The 24,946-nt window shown below is 41.4% G+C and overlaps 1 protein-coding gene across 2 annotated transcripts in view; it reads right to left on the reverse strand.

Annotated features, from left to right (window-relative positions):
- Positions 1 to 210: 210 nt before the first annotated feature.
- The window catches only part of LOC126302916 (uncharacterized), a 54,694-nt gene continuing 29,958 nt past the window's right edge, over positions 211 to 24,946 (reverse strand). Inside the window, exons 3-4 of one of the 2 annotated variants that reach the window (XM_049991784.1) lie at positions 22,037 to 22,191; positions 211 to 394 (exon numbers count right to left, since the gene is read on the reverse strand). In XM_049991784.1, coding sequence (XP_049847741.1) covers positions 392 to 394; positions 22,037 to 22,191 — 158 coding nt within the window. In that variant the 3' untranslated portion in view covers positions 211 to 391. Of the gene's footprint in view, positions 395 to 6,434; positions 7,875 to 22,036; positions 22,192 to 24,946 lie in introns of those variants that run through there. The other variant, XM_049991783.1, reaches the window with a different exon arrangement.

Raw genomic sequence — 24,946 nt, forward strand, 5'->3', positions numbered from 1 at the left:
TAGTGGGTTGATTGCAATTCTTATATAGCGCCAGAGATCGCCTGCTTTAATCAAGAGAATGAGCATAAAGCAGTCTGAAATATGTTGCTTGGCAGTTTCAGGGGAAATTGGCCACGTAATAGCTACACAAATAGAAAGTGAGCAGACTTTGTAATATATAGTAAAGCAATTTATTACTTTTATTTCCTAAATTGATGAAAAAGTCGCCATTGTTCTATATAAATGTGGCTTTACAAAATGTTGTCTACTGTTTACAACAATATTACAGAAAGTGCTTAGCTTTGTTATCCTCAGGACTCCTATTACTATTCTCTCTATTTGACACTTGAATCCTATAAATGCCTGTAGAATAACGCTTCTGCAGCTAACGCTTCTTACAGCAGGTCCTCAGTCACTGAAATATTCAAAATTAGTGGCACTCACAAGTTTGAACAAAGTTTATAACATCAGTGTCAGTCACATGTCACTTTAGTGATAAGATAATAGGGTTGGAGTGGAATGAGTTACACATGGAAAAAGACGATTCAGTGAAATTCAATGTACTCGATAACGAAATTTGTGTGGAAATTTGATATTAGCTGTCCTAAAGAATGAGTTCAAAAACTGCAGTGAAAACAAGGTAGCAAAGAGTAGCTAAAAATGTTGCAGTATCTTGCAAAAGGATATGGGAAATTTATGTAATTCCTAGAATTATTAAAATTTATTTAGTACTTGCACTCTATAAAAATTGAAGCACTCATCATCTGGAAGCTTTATTATAAGGTGCAGTAGTAAGAATATCTTGCCAAAAATTAAGCTTACCGATAATGGAATACTGTTAAGTTCTTCATTCCACACCATTTCAATAAAAATAGTGTAAATCATCAATAGAATAGAATTAGGTAACTATTTAACTAACTATCGACTTTTGTATCACAATTACACTGAATAACTAGACTGTAAATAATAATACACAAGTTTCTAGTATTCTGAACGATATTTTCGAAATGTGGCAAAAATAATGCTGAAGAAGTTAGGAGAGTATTGAAAATGTCATTCCACAAAATTAACTAATTTGAAGTAGCGCCAGAACCCTTCACTAAGATTAATGTGATTGTAAAAAATCTCAAAAACACAACATATTAATGCAATTTTGAACAGAAGAGTTATTCTAAATTAATAGGTCATATTCATTGTTATAAGTAATCCAACAAAGCTAAAAGATTTTTACAGGCAAGTTAAAACGAATCACTGTCAAACCTCTCTATAAGGAAGATAACAGAAAAGGTATTTAACTATTGTGCAATTTTGTTACTGACATATTTTTCCAAAGTATTTGAGAAAGTTATGTACTAAAGAGTAGTGTCATAGTTAAGCAAAACAGTTAAATTTGTATATTGCTATTTTGGTCCTTGAAGGTTTTCTTAACAGAGAATGCCATTTGTACATTCGCTCATCAAATTTTGCAATGTTTATATAATAAAAAAATTGCTTTTTGTGATCTTTCCATGCCATTTTGTTGTGTTGATCATGTCTTGGTTTCAGGTTTGGGAAGCAAAAGAATATGTTAATAATGTTTTTCAAATGATTCATAACTGCATCTCTGAAAACTTTCAAAAAGAAGCACAGTATATTCAGTTCTGTACAACAAACAGAGTAACACCATCAATGAATATACCACATGAATATGAGTCTGTGGACTATGAGTATAAGTCTGTGGATGTGAAGTAAAACATAATTTTGCTTGAATATACAGGTAAAGAACTGAGTGAATGAAACTTGCAATTGAGCCTCTCTAGTTCAGAAACTTCTGCTTTTCACAGAAGTGCTGGTTTGGGGAATCAACTACTCCATGTATTAATACAGTTTGCATATTGACTCTCTTTAATGGTTTCTGATATAGTTTCTGGTGTAGCTACTTAGGAAGAACAGAACAACAGTGAACAATGCAAATAATATGTACTGTTCACCCATAGATATCATATAGGAGTAAGTGTCGCTTCAAGAGGCTGAACATTCCATATGTGTAAATTTACTAATGAAATTCATTGTAAACAGTCCACATGATTTAGAGGGAATAATACTGTCTGCAGCTATAAAGTGGGAGAAAACATCACATTCTTTACTTCCAACCGGGAGCAGCTCAGAGTACAGTTCATAAGTACTCACAAAGTCTCTGAACATTTTCATAATAGTATAGAATGACTGGGATATGAAAAAGAAATATAATATGAAATCATTTCTTCTGGCTGTCTCTCTTTGTTCTATGGATGAATTTATAATTGTACAACTGTGGCATATGTTACATAGCTTAATAAAAAAATCCATATTCTTTTGTTAGATCTGTGTTTCAATGGGTGATATGAAAGTTTGAAAAGATGTAAATGTACAGTAGATTTTTCAGTCTTAAGAAATTGAAACGTCTGTATTATTTGGTATACTGTACATAATCATCATGCAGCCTTACACACAAATCATATGAACATAGTATGTACAGAGACTTGGTCCATATAATTTCAGTGGAATCATAATAATGACCTATGAAATGTATGTTTAGCCACTAAGTTAGGTTCAATTGATGTATGTCTTGAATTCAAAATTAATTGACTTTACCACAGAGGCACTTCTACTATGTGGGAAAATGTTTAATTATATGATGCTGATGTGGCTAGTATAAATGTTCCATCACTCAAAGATGTCAATGTTAGTTCCTGATAGACATTTATTGTAAGAAAATCATTGTTAATACTCAGTAGTTTAGTGACAAAAAATTAGTTCCATGTTTAAGCATATTGCTATAGTTGCATTCAAAGTACATGTGCAAAACAAGAACATTTTTGACTTTTACCTCACAAAAAATGTTGACCCTGTAACGAAACCACTACATTTGTATAGCAGCTTGGGCGTAATTACGACCAGTACTTTGCCAGTGATTTAGTACATCTATGTTATAAAAGAGCACATCTATATTATAAAACCCCCCATTAACCATGGACTTTGCAGTTGGTGGGGAGGCTTGCGTGCCTCAGCGATACACATAGCCGTACCGTAGGTGCAACCACAGCAGAGGGGTATCTGTTGAGAGGCCAGACAAATGCGTGGTTCCTGAACAGGGTCAGCAGCTTTTTCAGTAGTTGCAAGAGCAACAGTCTGGATGATTGAGTGATCTGGCCTTGTAACAATAACCAAAACGGCCTGGCTGTGCTGGTACTGTGAACGGCTGAAAGCAAGGGGAAACTACGGCTGTAATTTTTTCCGAGGGCATGCAGCTTTACTGTGTGATTAAATGATGATGGCGTCCTCTTGGGTAAAATATTCCGGAGGTAAAATAGTCCCCCATTCGGATCTCCAGACGGGGACTACTCAAGAGGGCGTTGTTATCAGGAGAAAGAAAACTGGTGTTCTACGGATCGGAGCATGGAATGTCAGATCCCTTAATCGGGCAGATAGGTTAGAAAATTTAAAAAGGGAAAAGGATAGGTTAAAGTTAGATATAGTGGGAATTAGTGAAGTTTGGTGGCAGGAGGATCAAGACTTCTGGTCAGGTGACTACAGGGTTGTAAACACAAAATCAAATAGGGGTAATGCAGGAGTAGGTTTAATAATGAATAGGAAAATAGGAATGCGGGTAAGCTACTACAAACAGCATAGTGAACGCATTGTTGTGGCTAGGATAATACGAAGTCCACACCTACTACAGTAGTACAAGTTTATATGCCAACTAGCTCTGCAGATGACGAAGAAATTGAAGAAATGTATGATGAAATAAAAGAAATTATTCAGATAGTGAAGGGAGACGAAAATTTAATAGTCATGGGTGACTGGAATTCGGTAGTAGGAAAAAGGAGAGAAGGAAACGTAGTAGGTGAATAGGGATTGTAGCTAAGAAATGAAAGAGGAAGCCGCCTGGTAGAATTTTGCACAGAGCACAACTTAATCATAGCTAACACTTGGTTCAAGAATCATAAAAGAATGCTGTATACATGGAAGAAGCCTGGAGATACTGACAGGTTTCAGATAGATTATATAATGGTAAGACAGAGATTTAGGAACCAGGTTTTAAATTGTAAGACATTTCCAGGGGCAGATTTGGACTCTGACCACAATCTGTTGGTTAGGACCTGTAGATTAAAACTGAAGAAATTGCAAAATGGTGGGAATATAAGGAGATGGGACGTGGATAAACTGTAAGAACCAGAGGTTGTACAGAGTTTCAGGGAGAGCATAAGGGAACAACTGAAGGAATTGGGGAAAGAAATAAAGTAGAAGAAGAATGGGTAGCTTTGTGGGATGAAGTAGTTAAGGCAGCAGAGGATCAAGTAGGTAAAAAGACGAGGACTAGTAGAAATCCTTGGGTAACAGAAGAAATATTGAATTTAATTGTTGAAAGTAGAAAATATAAAAATGCAAAAAGTGAAGCAGGCAAAAAGGAATACAAACGTCTCAAAAATGATATCGACAGGAAGTGCAAAATGGCTAAGCAGGGATGGCTAGAGGTCAAATGTAAGGATGTAGAGGCTTATCTCACTAGGGGTAAGATAGATACTGCGTATAGGAAAATTAAAGAGACCTTTGGAGAAAAGAGAACGACGTATATGAATATCACGAGCTCAGATGGAAACCCAGTTCTAAGCAAAGAAGGGAAAGTAGGAAGGTGGAAGGAGTATATAGAGGGTCTTACAAGCGCGATGTACTTGAGAACAATATTATGGAAATGGAATAGGATGTAGATGAAGATGAAATGGGAGATACGATACTGCATGAAGAGTTTGACAGAGCACTGAAGGACCTGAGTCGAAACAATGCCCCCAGAGTAGACAACATTCTATTGGAACTACTGATGGCCTTGGGAGAGCCAGTCCTGACAAAACTCTACCATCTGGTGAGCAGGATGTATGAAACAGGTGAAATATCCTCAGACTTCAAGAAGAATACAATAATTCAAATCCCAAAGAAAGCAGGTGTTGTCAGATGTGAAAATTACTGAACTATCAGTTTAATAAGTCACAGCTGCAAAATACTACCGCGAATTCTTTACAGACGAATGGAAAAACTAGTAGAAGCCGACCTCGGGGAAGATCAGTTTGGTTTCCGTAGAAATATTGGAACACGTGAGGCAATACTGACCCTACGACTTATCTTTGTAGTTAGATTAAGGAAGGGCAAACCTACGTTTCTAGCATTTGTAGACTTAGAGAAAGCTTTTAACAATGTTGACTGGAATACTCTCTTTCAAATTCTGAAGGTGGCAGGGGTAAAATACAGGGAGCGAAAGACTATTTACAATTTGTACAGAAACCAGATGGCAGTTATAAGAGTGAAACATGGACGGTAAATAGTTTGAACAAGAAGAGAATAGTGGCTTTCGAAATGTGGTGCTACAGAAGAATGCTGAAGATTAGATGGGTAGATCACATAACTAATGAGGAAGTATTGTACAGGATTGGGGAGAAGAGAAGTTTGTTGCATAACTTGAGTAGAAGAAGGGATCGGTTGGTAGGACATGTTCTGAGGCATCAAGGAATCACCAATTTAGTGTTGGAGGGCAGTGTGGAGGGTAAAAATCGTAGAGGGAGACCAAGAGATGGATACACTACGCAGATTCAGAAGGATGTAGGTTGCAGTAGATACTGGGATACAGGATAGAGTAGCATGGAGAGCTGCATCAAACCAGTCTCAGGACTGAAGACCACAACAACAACATGTTATAAAAAGCCATGGGGACTTCCTCTGAATTTCTTTAACGAGACCAAGGCAAAGCTTTTGTGAGTGTCTGTGATTAGACGTTTATATTTATGTTTTTGTTCTGCGAAATATTGATTTGTTTTATATCGAAATATCATCTGATAGAGGATTGAGAAAAGTAGCCATCAATGTACGTAAGTATGACAAAAATTTCTTATTTTGTTCGCTGACTTCTGGATTGTGACGAAATCCTAAAGAAATGTCTGTAAATATTTTGTGGTTGTGGTTTGTGGGATTGAAGGGACCAGGCTGCTACTGTCATCGTTCTAATATTATGTGAAAAGTGTCATGATTAATATAAAGGTGATATCAATGAGTGTCCCATCAAACTCTAGTTTGAGTAGCAGAACACACACATTGCAATAAATTTATGTGGCCTGAGAAAAACGCAAGTCCAAAGGAAAGGAAGAATATGTAACGGTGTGCCTCCTCCATCCGACTTCCTTGCTGATCACTGACAAAAAGTAATCCTCCTGCAGCTACTTCTGCATAGAATATGGTGTAACTCGTATTCCCAAAATTGTGAATGTCAAACATTGCTTCAACACCCTTAGATGCATAGCTTGATCTCATTCACATCCTATTTAAGTGGGTGTCTGGAACAATGATTCATACATTGTGTGCCCTGATTATCAGTAAAGGTATACTAGCTGAGAACTCCAGGCGATGTAGCTTTTCGATTTCCAACTGTGCAAATTATTATCTCAATATTCTCTAGATGACAGCTAATAGTTGTCTTAAAGCTTTATTGTTCAGATACAAGCTACATATTACCTATATACAAGTTTTTTAAACAAAGATTAGCTTTTTGCTTTGCATGTGTTGCTTATATATATGGCACAGTAATTTTGTCTGAGAGTGCTTTGTTAAAAATTGAATATTTTTATCCAAGAAATAATAATGTCACATAGTTATTCAATAAAAGAACACTTATATTTATAATGAAACCCCAAATTGTTCATACACAATTGCAATGTTAAAAAGAATAATGAACATAGTTTTTGAGGAATAATAAAGTATGTTCTTTTACATAAAAAAGCACACAGTGAAACATAAAATATAGTGAAATTAGGTACATTTACACTAAATGAAAAATACTCTGAATGTCAACTATTCTGAAACTATTTTGATGAAGCAATGGAGAGTTTTAACTTAATTGGTTTACAAATGACTATCTCTAAGAAATATTTTGGCTACCCACGTAAAAATACCACAAACCAAAAACTTAATGACCTATTTCTTACGAAGGCATGGGCGACACCGACAGTAACGGCATTGTCACCAGCAAAAGTCTGCTAAATAATATTTCGTGAGGCAAACCATTTAAATTTGGAAGTGACAGTCTTTGGTGCTTCGTTTAAGCTTGTGTTTCAAAACTCTTTGAAGCTGTAATTGAGCAATAATAGTTGATGAATATTAAATTTCACATGTAGAAGTTCGGCCACTTCCTCCACCATCCCTCCACTCTCTTCATTCTACCCAATATATTTCGGTAGAAGTGTGCGGGAGATTTTCATCCGTGTCTTGTTCACAGGACTGGAGGAGACCCGTTGTTTATGGAAACAGTTGTTGATCTGATACCTCGGATCGTAGCGTTTCTTAATCTGAGGTTTCGTTAAAGATTATGCACTGTTCCTCTTTACAAGTCACTGCAGAAGACATGCATAGCAAAACTGTTGCAGTAGATGTGGTACATTAGGTACGAGTTTGGTTAGCGTTTAGATGCATGTTGCGTATTACTAGTTGCGAGGGACACAGGTTCCCATCTTGTTTGCCGCTGTTTGCTACGCGAGCTGTATCAGTCTAAAGTGAGAAACACGTAATTAAGTTTTGGAGTGATCGTGGAATTCTTTCGCGTGTACTTTGACGAATGATGTTGCAGTGCCAACTTCGTTTTTCGCACATAATCCTCAGAAATGGTGTTTAGGGTAGTGAGATTTAGTAGTGAGTTCGTAATGAGAAAAGAAAGCTACTGGCTATCAGAAGGGGCAACAGTTGCCGAAGGGTTCTTGAAGCGTGAAGCACGTGTCGCTGCCGACGCAGTAGCGACCACTAGCAGCCAGCTGCATCATCTGCTGGAAGGTTGGGTCCGTTGACTTTTTCACCCAGCCATACATTTTGATGTCGAAGTCATTGGGGGCCGGCAGCTTCTGCAGGGAAAAAAAAGCATCCAGGTGATTAGAGGCGTGTTACTGTTCATTATCCGACGGAAATTGTGTAACAACAATTGAACAGTAGCCTTAACTGGGGCAATGGTGTAAAGAGCAACGAATGTGGTTTTAGCGAAGACAAAGCATACACTTTCATACAATTGGAAGTCACGTAGTAAAACGTCTACGTTTTGGTACAAAGAAGTGTATTTGCAGTTCCGAATACGAACACCAGTCAGTCGTGTAAGGGAATAACGAACAATGAAAATTGTCGGGCCGGGACTCGAATAGGGATCTCCTGTTTCACGCGAGCAGTTGTCTAAAGCTCTTTGGCTATCCGTGCACACTGACGACCAGACCCAGACTTCCATATGTCGTTGTTCCTGGTTCACAACGTGTGCTCGTACAAACATTATGTCAGTACCGCACAGGGGAGCTGCCTGGTATCGGCAGATAAATACGATACTGCAGTGCCTGTGTTGTTAAGAACAACGACGCAACGTTGCTTGTCCATTATGAAATACCTAAAATGTATTCACAGTTGTATAACGGAATGGCGACATCGAAAATTTGTGCCGGATCGGGTCTCGAACTCGGAATTACGTAATGTGTGTACGAATACAGCTTGTAAAGCAGGAACAATGACATATGGAAGTTTGAGTGCTGCCGTAAGTCGTCCACGGATAGCCAAAGTGGTTAAGGGGACCAAACCCTGCCTATCTAACCCATGTTAATTTAGGCAAGTATTTGACCCATTTCCGAAAAAAAACTATTTGATGCAGGACCTTAATATTTTTACTGTACGTTACATGATGTTAATAGAGTCAACTGTACTAAAAACCTAGTTTATCCATTTTATAATTTTTAAGAAATCCTTTTTTAAATTTATTAACAAAAAAATTTTTTCTTCAGGAAATATTTTTGTGAACTTCCCAATGGGGGAATATTAATGAATGTAGTACCAGAGGTGGCTTTTTATGTTATGCAGAGTCTCTGAAAATTTCATTCATTTATCTATGATAGTTTCTTATATAATGGGGCATATGTACTGAAAATTTTAGTTTGCGGCAAATTGACTTTAAAGAAAAAACTATTGAAATTTTTTACTTACAGTTAATTAAAACTGTCCTGCTGCATATGATGGCCCTTATTTGGCCTATAGCAGGTCTTTCAGCTTCTTTTTCACCTTCCTGGATGTTTGTCTTGCTTTCTTGGCCATTTTATCGCAATGTTGTAGACCAGTGATCATATTTTCAACAGGATTAACCCCCAGATTTTTCAGTACCCAACACTTTCCAGTATTACCACAATTGAGTGTAATAACAGCATCATGAACTCACTAGTTTCATTATATGCATGCCTACAAATACAGTTTTAGGAAGGTGGTTCCAAATTATGCTGTTGAAATATTCATTTGGGTTCTTTGTCTGCCCATGCAGACATTTCCTTAGAACATCAGGATGAGCCAAGTCCCTGAAACTAGGTTTAATTGCTGTACTAACAGCAGCAGGAAGATAATGCTGGTGAGAATAAGATTCTCCAGTTGCCTGAGCCCTATTGTGTTTGTACCACGAATTTTCTCCTGATGGACACAATCCATGACATGGCTCATCAGCAGTAGAGGACATATGGAAGAAAATGGTCCAAACATCTCTCTTCATTGCCTCTAGATTTACTTTATTTCTCCTAATTGCCTGCCCACAGTATACCTGCAAGTTTTCTATAACAACTACTCGCAATCACACTTGAACAAAACTAAACGCATGTTTGAAAGCGTGTTGTTTACAAACAGCAGAAACAAGAGAATACCGACCGTTGCATTCTAAGGATAGCCAACACGCTCGGGAGTAAAAAAAATCCCTAACGTGCAATGTAGGGGATATAAAGATCTAAAATATATGCAGAAAAGTGGGTGTGGCACATAAACACACGTGGTAGGAAAATGCTCTTTAAATCTTTTTCAGCAAAATCCTTTTCGGAGTACTTAAACAAAACATTCATCTATCGAAATATGATGAAAACCGAAAATCGATTTTTTTCAACCTGAACCTCTTAAGGCGACCACTCACGTAAGGCGTGGAATCCGGGTTCGGATTCCGGTCTCCAGCGCAAATTTTTGCTGTCGTCATTCCCTTATACAGCTGACGGTTGTTCGTATTCGCAACTGTGAGTTAATTCCATGTGTTTCATAACAGCTGTAGTCACCGCAGTGCCTGTTCCTGCGGACGTGCTTGCATTTCCGAAGGAACAGTATGTCGTTTTTCTTGTCAACGCAAGGGACTGCGCTATCGTATCAAATTTACAACAGGTGTTTAGCCTCTCTCAAGTTTCATTCCATGTTGGATATATTCCTACCCATTATTTTGCAGCTCTATCGAGCATAGCAGAATTCTGTTCTATGTCGAAAAGACATAACTGATTCCAGCATTGAGCTCATTCTGGCATAATATGTGCCACGCTGTTGAGCTCCCCCAGATAAAAGCATCGAATGACGAAGGTGAAGACTGCGAAAGGTCTTGTTCGGCCTTTCAAATTTTCACCAAAGCCTGTAGCTGGCAGTGCTCGTGTAACAATGAAATGTGCTGTTAGTTTACCACTGTGGAACAATGAGTTGCAGTAAGCAAAGAATAGTACTGCGTCCATGAGTTTCATAATTTTGCTTTGCAGTAAATGATACTGTGCTGCTGTAATTATGCTTGTGGGAGAAGTTCGTGTCCAATAAGTTCACTACCAACGTTTGCAGCTCAAAAGAAAATCTTTGTTGCCGCGATCTAACAGCAAGCACATGTAGGTGTTCAAAGTTTCAACGTTACTCTTCAGACTGATAAAACAACCAGCACGCTAAAAACAGGTGTGTGTATGGGAGGCAGTACCATTCATCTCACACATCTAGTTCAGATACTTGAAGCGAGTGAACTTATAAAATTAACGTCCAGTAGCAGCCATTGTAGTCTGCTTCTGTGAAGTATGCTAACAGCTAGTTACAACTAGTGCTAATCTACACACATCTTTTATCACAGGAATTATTAAAACAATTATTAATGATTAGGCAACTACGATGGCGTGTTGAACATTAATTTTATATGAAAACTCTTGACGATTTTTAAATAAAACAAGCGTTATAAACATTCTACATTTTTATTCTTCATGTCTACATATTTGTAGCCCTCTGCAGATAGAGCGCTCCGAACTGTAGCATGTAACATGGCAGTGTGTAACTTAACTATGTAGATGCATGAGAAACAACGTGCAGTAATCGAGTTTCGAATTTGAGGAGTTCGTCCACACGTGGAGCACAGTCTCCTTTAACATGACAGTGTCAGATTCGAGCGCTGCGTTACCTGCCACAGTACGACACATTGGGTTCACTGTCATCGATCATCCTCCAGACAGTCCGAACTGGGCCGTATCCGATTTTCATCTGATTCCAGGACTTAAATAACACCTTGGAGGACTTCACTTTGGTAGTGATGAAACGGTGCAAGCAGAGGTGACGTTGTGGCTCCGTAAACAAGGTCAGACATTCTCGGTGAGGGTATCAACCAACTGGTCTCTCGCTGGGAGAAGTGTGTTCGTATCCGTGGTGACTATGTTGAGAAATAAACATGTAGAAGTCAGGAACAAAGATGTAGAATGTTAATAACGTTTGTTTTATCTGAAAAGCTTTAAGAGTTTTCGTATAAAAATTTGGAGGCATTACTTTTTACCACGCCCTCGCATTTTGAAAACAGACGGTGCACTTCTTCTTGCTATTCAGCTGCTGATTTCATCTTCAACATTTACGTAACTTTACTGGTTTCAGAGGCCATATCAGATGTCAGTACAATGAATCTGTTTGATACGAATGTTAGTGTTACCCGTAATGTGCACAAATTGTAGAAAGAGCGGCTAATAAAGTATTCTTCTAAACTGTTCCTTTTTATATTTATTTCTTTTTTTTAACATGAGAGGACTTTCAGCTAATGATTTTTGCAATAAAATGTAGAAGTCCATTCGGATCCCGAAACAGGGAAACATGACTTACATGGAAATTATTTTTACTTACAGTATTATGATCGCAATTTTAACCGTTCATCGGAAATTCACTCTTATTACACGTAAAATACCGAGTGATCAAAAAGTCAGTATAAATTTGAAAACTGAATAAATCACGGAATAATGAAGATAGAGAGGTACAAAGTCACACATATGCTTGGAATGACATGGGGTTTTATTAGAACAAAAAAAAAGTTCAAAAGATGTCCGACAGATGGCGCTTCATCTGATCAGAATAGCAATAGTTAGTATAACAAAGCAAAGACGATGTTCTTTACAGGAAATCCTCAATGTGCCCACCATCATTCCTCAACAATAGCTGTAGTCCAGGAATAATGTTGTGAACAGCACTGTAAAGCATGTCTGGAGTTATGGTGAGGAATTGGCGTCGGGTGTTGTCTTTCAGCCTCCCTAGAGATGTCGGTCGATCACGATACACTTGCGACTTCAGGGAACCCCAAAGCCAATAATAGTACGGACTGAGGTCTGGGGACCTGGGAGGCCAAGCATGACGAAAGTGGCGGCTGAGCACAGCACACGATCATCACCAAACGACGCGCGCAAGAGATCTCTCACGCGTCTAGCAATATGGGGTGGAGCACCATCCTGCATTTTAGTTCTAAGAAAACCCCATGTCATTCCAAGCATGTGTGTCAATTATTACCTCTCTATCTACATTATTCCGTGGTTTATTAAGTTTTCAAATGTATACTGACTTCTTGCTCACACGGTACATTAGGACGTAAATTTGCTGGCACGTGAGTGTAAGAATCCATTCTGCTGGATGTTTGGTCATCGATTTTACACAACGTTCTTACTGCACAGTGCTATAGAATAAATGCTTGTTTGAATTTAATTCCATTGCCACAAAAGATTATGCCATAGGGTAGTGTCGAGTGAAAGCATGCAAAGTACTTTAGCAATCCCAGTTTCAGACCAACCCATCGAAAGGGATTTTCTATTGCACGGCCGGCTGCATTGAACTTCTTGCTTAGCCTATCCACGTGAGAGTTTTGCCTTCGAACTTCACGTACGGAGATTCGTTCAGTGCATACCAATTGAAAGTGTATGTCATTAGCAGTAGCATTTTCATGAACAAACCACTTGCCTCAATCCTTAAAAGATGCGATATCGATCGTTATTAGTGCCTGCTTCTGAAGATTATGTAACCAAAGGTTGTATTCCTTCACGTTCAAAAGGTTGTCTGACCTGTGTCCTCAACACGTCCCATGGCACGAGTGCTGCTTGAAGGTAATTTACTGAACCCTTCTGTCTCGGTATCCTCAAAATACGGCTTCCATAAATCACACCTTCTATTGTCAACATTCTTAGGATAATTATTTCCTGTTTCTAGAAGGTCTCGACAAACCGCACAAAAGATACTGAGTTGTGGATGGCTACTGTTTGGGAACAGATTTTCGTAAATACACTACCGGCCATTAAAATTGCAACAGCAAGAAGAAATGCAGATGATAAACGGGTATTCATTGGACAAATATATTATACTAGAACTAACATGTGATTACATTTTCACGAAATTTTGGTGCATAGATCCTGAGAGATCAGTACCCAGAACTACCACCTCTGGCCGTAATAACGGCCTTGATACGCCTAGGCAATGAGTCAAACAGACCTTGGATGGCGTGTAGAGGTGCAGATGCAGCTGCTCATGCAGCGTCAACACGATACTACAGTTCATCATCAGTAGTGACTGGCGCATTGTGTATTCCTCGGCCTCCATTGACAAGACGTTTTCAATTGGTGAGAGATCTGGAGAATGCGCTGGCCAGGGCAGCAGTTGAACATTTTCTGTATCCAGAAAGGCCCGTACAGGACCTGCAACATGCGGTCGTGCATTATCCTGCTGAAATGTAGGGTTTCGCAGGGATCGAATGAAGGGCAGAGCCACGGGTCGTAACACATCTCAAATGTAACGTCCACTGTTCAAGCTGCCGTCAATGCGAACAAGAGGTGTCCGACATGTGTAACCAATGGCACCCCATACCATCACGCCGGGTGATACGCCAGTATGGCGATGACGAATACACGCTTCCAATGTGCGTTCACCGCGATGTCACCAAACACGGATGCGACCATCAAGATGTTGTTAACAGAACCTGGATACATCCGAAAAAATGACGTTTTACCATTCGTGCACCCAGGTTCGTCGTTGAGTACACCATCGCAGGCGCTCCTGTCTGCGATGCAGCGTCAAGGGTAACCGCAGCCACGGTCTCCGAGCTGATAGTCCATGCTGTTGCAAACGTCGTCGAACTGTTCATGCAGATGGTTGTTGCCTTGCAAACGTCCCCATCTGTTGACTCAGAGATCGAGACGTGGCTGCACGATCCGTTACAGCCATGCGGATAAGATGCCTGTCATCTCGACTGCTAGTGATACGAGGCCGTTGGGATCCAGCACGGCGTTTCGTATTACCCTCCTGAACTCACCGATTCCATATTCTGCTAACAGTCACTGGATCTCAACCAACGCGAGTAGCAATGTCGCTATACGATAAACCGCAATCGCGATAGGCTACAATCCGACCTTTATCAAAGTCGGAAACGTGATGGTACCATTTCTCGCCCTTACACGAGGCATCACAACAACGTTTCACCAGGCAATGCCGGTTAACTGCTGTTTGTGTATGAGAAATCGGTTGGAAACTTTCCTCGTGTCAGCACGTTGTAGGTGTCGCCACCGGCGCCAACCTTGTGTGAATGCTCTGAAAAGCCAATCATTTACATATCACAGCATCTTCTTCCTGTCGGTTAAATTTCGCGTCCGTAGCACGTCATCTTCGTGGTGTAGCAGTTTTATTGGCCAGTAGTGTATGACTAGCCTCTCAAACATTGCTCCTCACCTCATCGTAACTCTATCATGTTATGGAGCTCAATAGCTGGTGCTTCACCCTACATGCAGAAGGAACAATTGGTGAAGAGTACTAAAGCACTAGAAACAGATAGCATCTATTTGCGAGCTGGTTACGTTGCGGTTTGTGCCCTGACTGTAATGCGTCATTCATGAGCGTAAACCACTAATGACGAGCCTAAACGGATGCCTCTCTTAAGAAATATGAACATTTATGTGTGTGTGACCTTTCGTCCATCAAGGTTTGTCGGTTTGACATTGGAATAATGCAGAGGAGTGTTCTTCCTGACGAAGTAATACTATGAGATGCACAGGGACTCGGACCGGATCCTAGTCTTATTGGCATTAGATCGTACAGGGGTTGGCAAAAGTATGGGAACACCGTGTGAAATGCATGCTTGTACATAAATGCAGATGCTAGCCAATCCTGCAAGTGGCGCCGTTGTACTTCAACACGAATGACACATTGCAATGTCCTCACTGCGTTGCAAGTGTACGTCGTAGTCAGATCAGTGTCATGTGTAGTTGTGAATTCAAAGTGGGCAAATTGTTTGTGGTCATATGGTAGGAGCTTTCGTACCCAATCGAACCGAATGTTTGGTGTTTCATGAGGTATAATACCGAAGATTTACATTAAATACATCAGAAGAGAAAAAAAAACATCACCCGCTAAGTCACAGTATGGACCAAAGCTTGTGTTCAGTGATAGTAACAGTCGGTCATTGAAGAAGATTGTGACTCACAGTGTGAGAACGACAGCTGCAAAGGCTGTTACGTTAAGGCTAACCGGCCATTGACCTTCTTCTGAGCTGGATGCACACGCATTGCCCGAACTCTTGCAGGAATCTGTAAGATGGTCCGCCGCGAGTAATGAGTGTACTGGGCTGGGGCACTACGAATGTTGTGTGTTGACATTAAGTTGGCAATGTGGGTCTCACGGGGAGCGTGCAAGGGATAAATTCCTGCAGTCGCAGTATCCTCTATGCTCTCGGTGGCTCAGCTGGATAGAGTGTCTGCCATGTAAGCAGGAGATCCGGGGTTCGGGTCCCGGTCGGGACACACATTTTCAACTGTCCCCGTTAATGTATATCAACGTCTGTCGACAGCTTAGGGTCTTGATGTAATTATCATTTTAGCTGCAAAAGTGTCTGCAGGACAGAAAAAAAAAAAAAACACGAAGGGAACGCAGTAACAGGAAAACCTCGACTATGGAGCAGTGGAAGAAAGCAATTTGGCCAGATGAGTCTTGTTTCACACTGACTCCAATTTCCGAATTTACGACCCAAGAGTGAAACAAGGCGTGAGTTCGGTGATACTTTGGGTAGCCATATCTTGGTATTCCATGAGCTCCTTGATTACTCTGCAAGATAGGATCACTGATGAGGATTACGCAACAATTTTAACCCGTTAGGTTCATCCCAAGACATAATGTTCGTGCCCCAATGGCGATGCTATATTCCAAGACGACATGGCCACTTTTGACACAGCCCGCATCGTCCAGGATGAGTTTTGTGAGCACGAGGATGACTTGACGTGTCTTCTGGGCCACCACGGTTATCAGATCCCAATATTAGTGAGCCTTTTTGTTCTACTTTGGGGAGGGGTGAGTGATCGCTGTTCACTTGCATCGTCGTTACCTAAACTTCTCACTGTTTTGCAGCCAGAATGGTGTCAGATTTGTTTGAAAACCGGACGGGACCTGTATTTATTCATTCCGAGACGACTGGAAGCTCTTCTGATTCGCTATGTGTTTCCTGCACAGTATTGGGAATAGTAATGGTAATGTATTGTGTTTTTGGTGTCTCCACACTTTTGTCCAAACCCTCAATGTGATGTGAAGGGACTCGGAAAGGTTGTCCATGTCTTACCGATATTAGACCGTAAGCGCTCTAGGACATTAAGACTTATCTTTGTTTTTCTTTCATCCATTTTTTTCCAATTTGTTTGATATTACTCTTGTACAAGTAAAACCAAACTCTAATTAGGAAACAGAATTGGCAGCTGTCTGTAATCTTTGCACAGGTGCAAAGTATGGCCATGACTGCCTCAGGCAGTGCAGACCTACTGGTAACTGGCCCGCCCGCTCCCACGCTGTCGATTAGCTTGAGTAGCTGACTAATTGGCGAGACTAAGGTCATGTTTGTAATTGTAAATCGTGAAATAAACTGATAAAGAAAGCCTTATACCATCCTCACGGCGAGCTGTGTGTGTGTTTGTGTGTTATGAGAGGAAACCTCTTTTCTCAATATAGGTACGTACAGTCAGTTGTGTGCGGAAGGTATATCGTTTATTCTTCTTTGATTTCAACAGAGTACGCCATGTCAGCAATCGTGAACGGTCAATGCTGCTTGTGTACACTCTTCAATCAGTCAGTACGCTTAGAAAGGCCATTTCAAGCTTTGACCGTACGCGCAATGTCACATTATTGCAATAACGTTTATCAACACTGGAAAATATTACATTTATTTAATGAATGTTGACACTGGTGCAAATTGCCAAACTCTTCAAAAATGTTGAGAGGGACACAAATTTTTTTAAAAAAGGTCAAAAAATGGTGAAAATTATAGAGAAATTAGCTTCGTAAACTCAGCCTTGAACATTTGCAAAAGTAATCAATAATTGGTTGAGAACCGTAACAGAGATTCTCATATTAGAAGAACAATGACGATTCCGAAAAATTCGTTCATGCAATGGTAATATACACTCCTGGAAATGGAAAAAAGAACACATTGACACCGGTGTGTCAGACCCACCATACTTGCTCCGGACACTGCGAGAGGGCTGTACAAGCAATGATCACACGCACGGCACAGCGGACACACAAGGAACCGCGGTGTTGCCTGTCGAATGGCGCTAGCTGCGCAGCATTTGTGCACCGACGCCGTCATGTCAGCCAGTTTGCCGTGGCATACGGAGCTCCATCGCAGTCTTTAACACTGGTAGCATGCCGCGACAGCGTGGACGTGAACCGTATGTGCAGTTGACGGACTTTGAGCGAGGGCGTATAGTGGGCATGCGAGAGGCCGGGTGGACGTACCGCCGTATTGCTCAACACGTGGGGCGTGAGGTCTCCACAGTACATCGATGTTGTCGCCAGTGGTCGGCGGAAGGTGCACGTACCAGTCGACCTGGGACCGGACCGCAGCGACGCACGGATGCACGCCAAGACCATAGGATCCTACGCAGTGCCGTAGGGGACCGCACCGCCACTTCCCAGCAAATTAGGGACACTGTTGCTCCTGGGGTATCGGCGAGAACCATTCGCAACAGTCCCCATGAAGCTGGGCTACGGACCCGCACACCGTTAGGCCGTCTTCCGCTCACGCCCCAACATCGTGCAGCCCGCCTCCAGCGGTGTCGCTACAGGCGTGAATGGAGGGACGAATAGAGACGTGTCGTCTTCAGCGATGAGAGTCGCTTCTGCCTTGGTGCCAATGATGGTCGTATGCGTGTTTGGCGCCGTGCAGGTGAGCGCCACAATCAGGACTGCATACGACCGAGGCACACAGGGCCAACACCCGGCATCATGGTGTGGGGAGCGATCTCCTACACTGGCCGTACACCTCTGGTGATCATCGAGGGGACACTGAATAGTGCACGGTACATCCAAACCGTCATCGAACCCATCGTTCTACCATTCCTAGACCGGCAAGGGAACTTGCTGTTCCAACAGGACAATGCACGTCCGCATGTATCCCGTGCCACCCAACGTGCTCTAGAAGGTGTAAGTCAACTACCCTGGCCAGCAAGATCTCCGGATCTGTCCCCCATTGAGCATGTTTGGGACTGGATGAAGCGTCGTCTCACGCGGTCTGCACGTCCAGCACGAACGCTGGTCCAACTGAGGCGCCAGGTGGAAATGGCATGGCAAGCCGTTCCACAGGACTACATCCAGCATCTCTACGATCGTCTTCATGGGAGAATAGCAGCCTGCAATGCTGCGAAAGTTGAATATACACTGTACTAGTGCCGACATTGTGCATGCTCTGTTGCCTGTGTCTATGTGCCTGTGGTTCTGTCAGTGTGATCATGTGATGTATCTGACCCCAGGAATGTGTGAATAAAGTTTCCCCTTCCTGGGACAATGTATTCACGGTGTTCTTATTTCAATTTCCAGGAGTGTATTTGCGATAAAAAATATTTTAGAAAAAGGGCCAGCATTCAGTTTAGTGACACATACAGCTTTTATTGATTTCGAAAAACCTTTTGACACTGTGAAGGGAAAGAAACTACGAGACATAATGATCGAGGATGGGTATCCCAGACATCCCCCCCCAAGAACCATGGACCTTGCCGTTGGTCGGGAGGCTTGCGTGCCTCAGCGATACAGATAGCCGTACCGTAGGTGCAACCACAACGGAGGGGTATCTGTTGAGAGGCCAGACTAACGTGTGGTTCCTGAAGAGGGGCAGCAGCCTTTTCAGTAGTTGCAGGGGCAACAGTCTGGATGATTGACTAATCTGGCCTTGTAACAATAACCAAAACAGCCTTGCTTTGCTGGTACTGCGAACGGCTGAAATCGAGGGGAAACTACGGACGTAATTTTTCCCGAGGGCATGCAGCTTTAATGCATGATTAAATGATGATGGCGTCCTCTTGGGTAAAATATTCCGGAGGTAAAATAGTCCCCCATTCGGATGGATAGGTTAAAGTTAGATATAGTGGGAATTAGTGAAGTTCGATGGCAGGAGGATCAAGACTTCTGGTCAGGTGAATAAAGGGTTATAAATACAAAATCAAATAGTAGTAATGCAGGAGTCGGTTTAATAATGAATAAAAAAAATAGGAGTGCGGGTAAGCTACTACAAACAGCATAGTGACCGCATTATTGTGGCCAAGATAGACACAAAGCCCAGGCCTACTACAGTAGTACAAGTTTATATGCCAACTAGCTTTGCAGATGACGAAGAAATTGAAGAAATGTATGATGAGATAAAAGGAATTATTCAGGTAGTGAAGGGAGACGAAAATTTAATAGTCATGGCTGACTGGAATTCGGTAGTAGGAAAAGAGAGAGAAGGAAACGCAGTAGGTGAATATGGATTGGGGCTAAGAAATGAAAGAGGAAGCCGCCGGATAGAATTTTGCACAGAGCACAACTTAATCATAGCTAACACTTGGCTCAAGAACCATAAAAGAAGGTTGTATACATGGAAGAAGCTGGGAGATACTGACAGGTTACAGATAGATTACAGATAGATCACATAATGGTAAGACAGAGATTTAGGAACCAGGTTTTAAATTGTAAGACATTTCCAGGGGCAGATGTGGACTCTGATCACAATCTATTGGATATGAACTGTAGATTAAAACTGAGGAAACTGAAAAAAAGGTGGGAATTTAAGGAGATGGGACCTGGATAAACTGAAAGACCCAGAGGTTGTACAGAGTTTCAGGGAGAGCATAAGTGAACAATTGACAGGAATGGGGGAAAGAAATACAGTAGAAAAACAATGGGTACCTTTGAGAGATGAAGTAGTCAAGTCAGCTGAGGACCTAGTAGGTAAAAAGACGAGGGCTAGTAGAAACCCTTGGTCAACAGAAGAAATACTGCATTTAATTGATGAAAGGAGAAAATATAAAAATGCAGTAAATGAAGCAGGCAAAAAGGAATACAAAAGTCTAAAAAATGAGGTCGACAGGAAGCGCAAAATGGCTAAGCAGGGATGGCTAGAGTACAAATGTAAGGATATAGAGGGTTATCTCATTAGGGGTAAGAGAGACACTGAATACAGGAAAATTAGAGAGAACTTTGGAGAAAAGAGAGCCACTTGTATGAATATCAAGAGCTCAGATGGAAACCCAGTCCTAAGCAAAGAAGGGAAAGCAGAAAGGTGGGGGGAGTATATAGAGGGTCTATACAAGGGTCTATTCAATGTACATGAGGACAATATTATGGAAATGGAAGAGGATGTAGATGAAGATGAAATGGGGGATACAATACTGCATGAAGAGTTTGACAGAGCACTGAAAGACCTGAGTCGAAACAAGGCCGCGGGAGTGACAATATTCCATTAGAACTACTGACGGCTTTAGGAGAGCTACTCCTGACAAAACTCTACCATCTGGTGAGCAAGATGTATGAGACAGGCGAAATACCCTCAGACTTCAAGAAGAATATAATAATTCTGATCTCAAAGAAATCAGGTGCTGGCAGATGTGAAAATTACCGACCAATCAGTTTAATAAGTCACGGATGCAAAATACTAACGCGTATTCTCTACAGACGAATGGAAAAACTGTTAGAAGCTGACCTCGGGGATGATCAGTTTGGATTCCGTAGAAATATTTGAACACGTGAGGCAATACTGAGCCTACGACTTATCTTAGAAGCTAGATTAAGGAAAGGCAAACCTACGTTTCTACCATTTGTAGACTTATGGAAAGCTTTTGACAGTGTTGACTGGAATACTCTCTTTCAAATTCTGAAGGTGGCAGGGGTAAAATACAGGTCACCCGCTATCTTTGCTGTTTAACGGTGGTTTGATCTTACAAGAGCATGCGCACACGTTCGACGTTTTCGTCGGTTTTTGAAGCCGAAGGTCTCCCTGAGCGAGGTTCATTTTCAACATGTTCCCACCTTACAAAACTGTTTTGTGCCAGCGAAGGTCACATTCAAGGATTCGCCAAATTTAACACAAAACTTGATTTCCTAACGATGCCCTGAATTCTGCTCTTCATTTTTTGTAACACTCAGTAAAAACAAAGCTTTACTTGTAGCGCTCTCAAAAATCACGTGATGGCTCTACGGAGATGAAGCTCTGACTGTGCATCGGGAAGGGATGAACACACTGGTCTACACAAGTAGAACGACATAGCGTTGCCAGATCGCTCGCTGTGTTGTCAGTCTCATTATTTTTCTCACATACTTCGTAAAGAAGCATCCGTGAAGAATGATCTGTGCGGAGTCCCGACCTGAACCCAATGGAACGCTTTTGGGGTTAACTTACGATACCGACTTAATTTCAGACCCCAAAGTCGAACATCCCTAACTTTTCTGGTTTCGGCTGTTGAGGAAGAATGGGCTGGTATTCCTCCACAGATATTCAAAGGGCTCATTGAAAGTGTCCGCAGCAGAATTCAAGCCGCCATAGAGGCGAAGGGTGGACACACACCATCTTTATTTCCACTAGTAGGTGTCTGGATAGTTTCGGTTCACCAGATATATTTGATCAGATAGTGTGGATACCATGTACTAATAAGAAGCGTAGTGTGTCCGTTGTTAGGGGCGTAAAAAGAAAGGCGGATCTACCCACCTTGAACTTGAGGCGAAGGTTGTACGGGATGCCGTAGGCGTCGTGCAGCTGGTCGGCCAGCGAGCGGGAGTCATCGGCGATGTTGGCCAGCGCGCTCCGCCTCGCCACCTGGTCCAGACCCAGCGCCAGCTCGTACGCCAGGAATGGCTCGCGCTCTGCAACACGCAGCACTCGTCGCCTCAGCAAGTTTCTGTCTCTCCACTGGCCATTGAGGCAAGCGGGCAGTAGCTGACAGCCGGCCAACTAGTTCAAACTTTACCTAACTGCTGGCCGTTAAATTTACACCGTGAAGACGACAAGCAACAAAAGTGATGGAAGTGGAACACCGCAGTTGTGTTTTCGAAACATTTTTCATTCAGACGACTATTTTAAATGTTACATATCCGCCATCTGCAAGTTCTCCTATAAACCAAATAAGAACTTCCAGTCATTGGCTCATATACCATCCAGACAAAAATCCATGATACATGAACCAATGACTGGAAATATTTATTTGGTTTGTAGTAGGACATGAAGATGACGTGAACGTAGCCTTGAAACTAGTCGTCTGAATAACAAATACTTTGAAAATGTGGCTATGGTGCTTCACTTCCTTTATTTATATTGTTAGATGCTGGACCTAGTCCACAAAATGGCACTATGGGACTTAACATCTGTGGTCATCAGTCCCCTAGAATTTAGAACTACTTAAACCTAACTAACCTACGGACATCACACACATCCATGCCCGAGGCAGGATTCGAACCTGCGACCGTAGCAGTCGCGCGGTTCCGGACTGAGCGCCTTAACCGCGAGACCACCGCGGCCGGCCTAGTCCACAGGAATTCGTAAATTGAACATGGAACAAATGTCGAACTGGCGACAAGTGTACATGCTTGGATATGCAAATGATTAGTATTTCAGCACAACTGCACAAAGGTCCTGTTATCATACCCATCATATCAGTGTACCAAACTGCGTGCACCAGCAGTATAATGCGAGACTCTGCAGAGCAGTTCACACGGCGAAAGCTTTGAGGACTGTGCGGATTCTTGACTGGCATGTCCAGTTCCCGGGAAGGATGTAAAGATCCTATATCGTCACACGTCGAGTTACGCGAGTTTTGATATTTTTTGTTTAACTTTTCGGTTATTTGCATCTTCAGTGAGTGGTGTGTCGTATCCGGCAGATGTCTAACAATTAGAATTCTAAAACTACCGTAGGCTGCCATAGACAATGGTAAATGAGAGTAGACTACGATAGTTTTCCTAGTAGCTTTGTTCAGTTACAGTCATAACTGCGTTACCTGTAAGTTAAGTGTGTGGCATACCTAATTCGCTTAAGCTTATTTCGATCGCTTTGTTTGCATATGCGACTAGTGTTTTACTAGATTCGCTTAGAAATCGGAATCTAGGAACGTCTAGAAATTGAGGGATGGCATATAAACGGAAGCTTATTTTTGTTCTACATAGTTATCCTCCAAACCCTTGGTTAAAAATAGAGAGTATTTATAGAAAAAACTGACATTGTCAATGTTTGATTGAGATTTTATTTGAAAATTTTTAGCTTGTAATGTGAAACAGAGGGGTGTTGTAGTAAAAAATGTTTTTCATATATTTATCAGATGATGTTGTTGTTATGGTCTTCAGTCCTGAGACTGGTTTGATGCAGCTCTCCATGCTAATCTATCCTGTGCAAGCTCCTTCATCTCCCAGTACCTACTGCAACCTATATCCTTCTGAATCTGCTTAGTGTATTCATCTCTTCGTCTCCCTCTACGATTTTTACCCTCCACGCTGCCCTCCAATGCTAAATTTGTGATCCGTTGATGCGTCAGGACATGTCCTACCAACCGATCCCTTCTTCTAGTCAAGTTGTGCCACAAACTTCTCTTCTCCCCAATCCTATTCAATACCTCCTCATTAGTTACGTGATCTACCCACCTAATCTTCAACATTCTTCTGTAGCACCACATTTCTAAAGCTTCTATTCTCTTCTTGTTCAAACTAGTTATCATCCATGTTTCACTTCCATACATGGCTACACCCCATACAAATACTTTCAGAAACGACTTCCTGACACTTAAATCTATACTCGATGTTAACAAATTTCTCTTCTTCAAAAACGCTGTCCTTGCCATTGCTAGTCTACATTTTATATCCTCTCTACTTCGACCATCACCAGTTATTTTTCTCCCCAAATAGCAAAACTCCTTTACTACTTTAAGCGTCTCTTTTCCTAATCTAATTCCCTCAGCATCACCCGACTTAATTCGACTACATTCCATTATCCTCGATTTGCTTTTGTTGATGTTCACCTTATATCCTCATTTCAAGACACTGTCCATTCCGTTCAACTGCTCTTCCAAGTGCTTTGCTGTCTCTGACAGAATTACGATATCATCGGCGAACCTCAAACTTTTTATTTCTTCTCCATGGATTTTAATACCTACTCCGAATTTTTCTTTTCTTTCTTTCACTCCTTGCTCAATATACAGATTGAATAACATTGGGGAGAGGCTACAGCCCTGTCTCACGCCCTTTCCAACCACTGATTCCCTTTCATGTCTCTCGACTCTTATAACTGCCATCTGGTTTCTGTACAAATTGTAAATAGCCTTTCGCTCCCTGTATTTTACACCTTCCACCTTTAGAATTTGAAAGAGAGTATTCCAGTCAACATTGTCAAAAGCTTTCTCTAAGTCTACAAATGCTAGAAACGTAGGTTTGCCTTTCCTTAATCTTTCTTCTGAGATAAGTCGTAAAGTCAGTATTGCCTCACGTGTTCCAACATTTCAATGGAATCCAAACTGATTTTCCCCGAGGTCGGCTTCTTTCAGTCATCTGTCAACACCTGCTTTCTTTGGGATTGGAATTATTATATTCTTCTTGAAGTCTGACTGTATTTAGCCTGTCTCGTACACCTTGCTCA

The sequence above is a fragment of the Schistocerca gregaria genome, chromosome 1, assembly GCF_023897955.1.
Source record: "Schistocerca gregaria isolate iqSchGreg1 chromosome 1, iqSchGreg1.2, whole genome shotgun sequence".
Classification (NCBI taxonomy): Eukaryota; Metazoa; Arthropoda; class Insecta; order Orthoptera; family Acrididae; genus Schistocerca; species Schistocerca gregaria.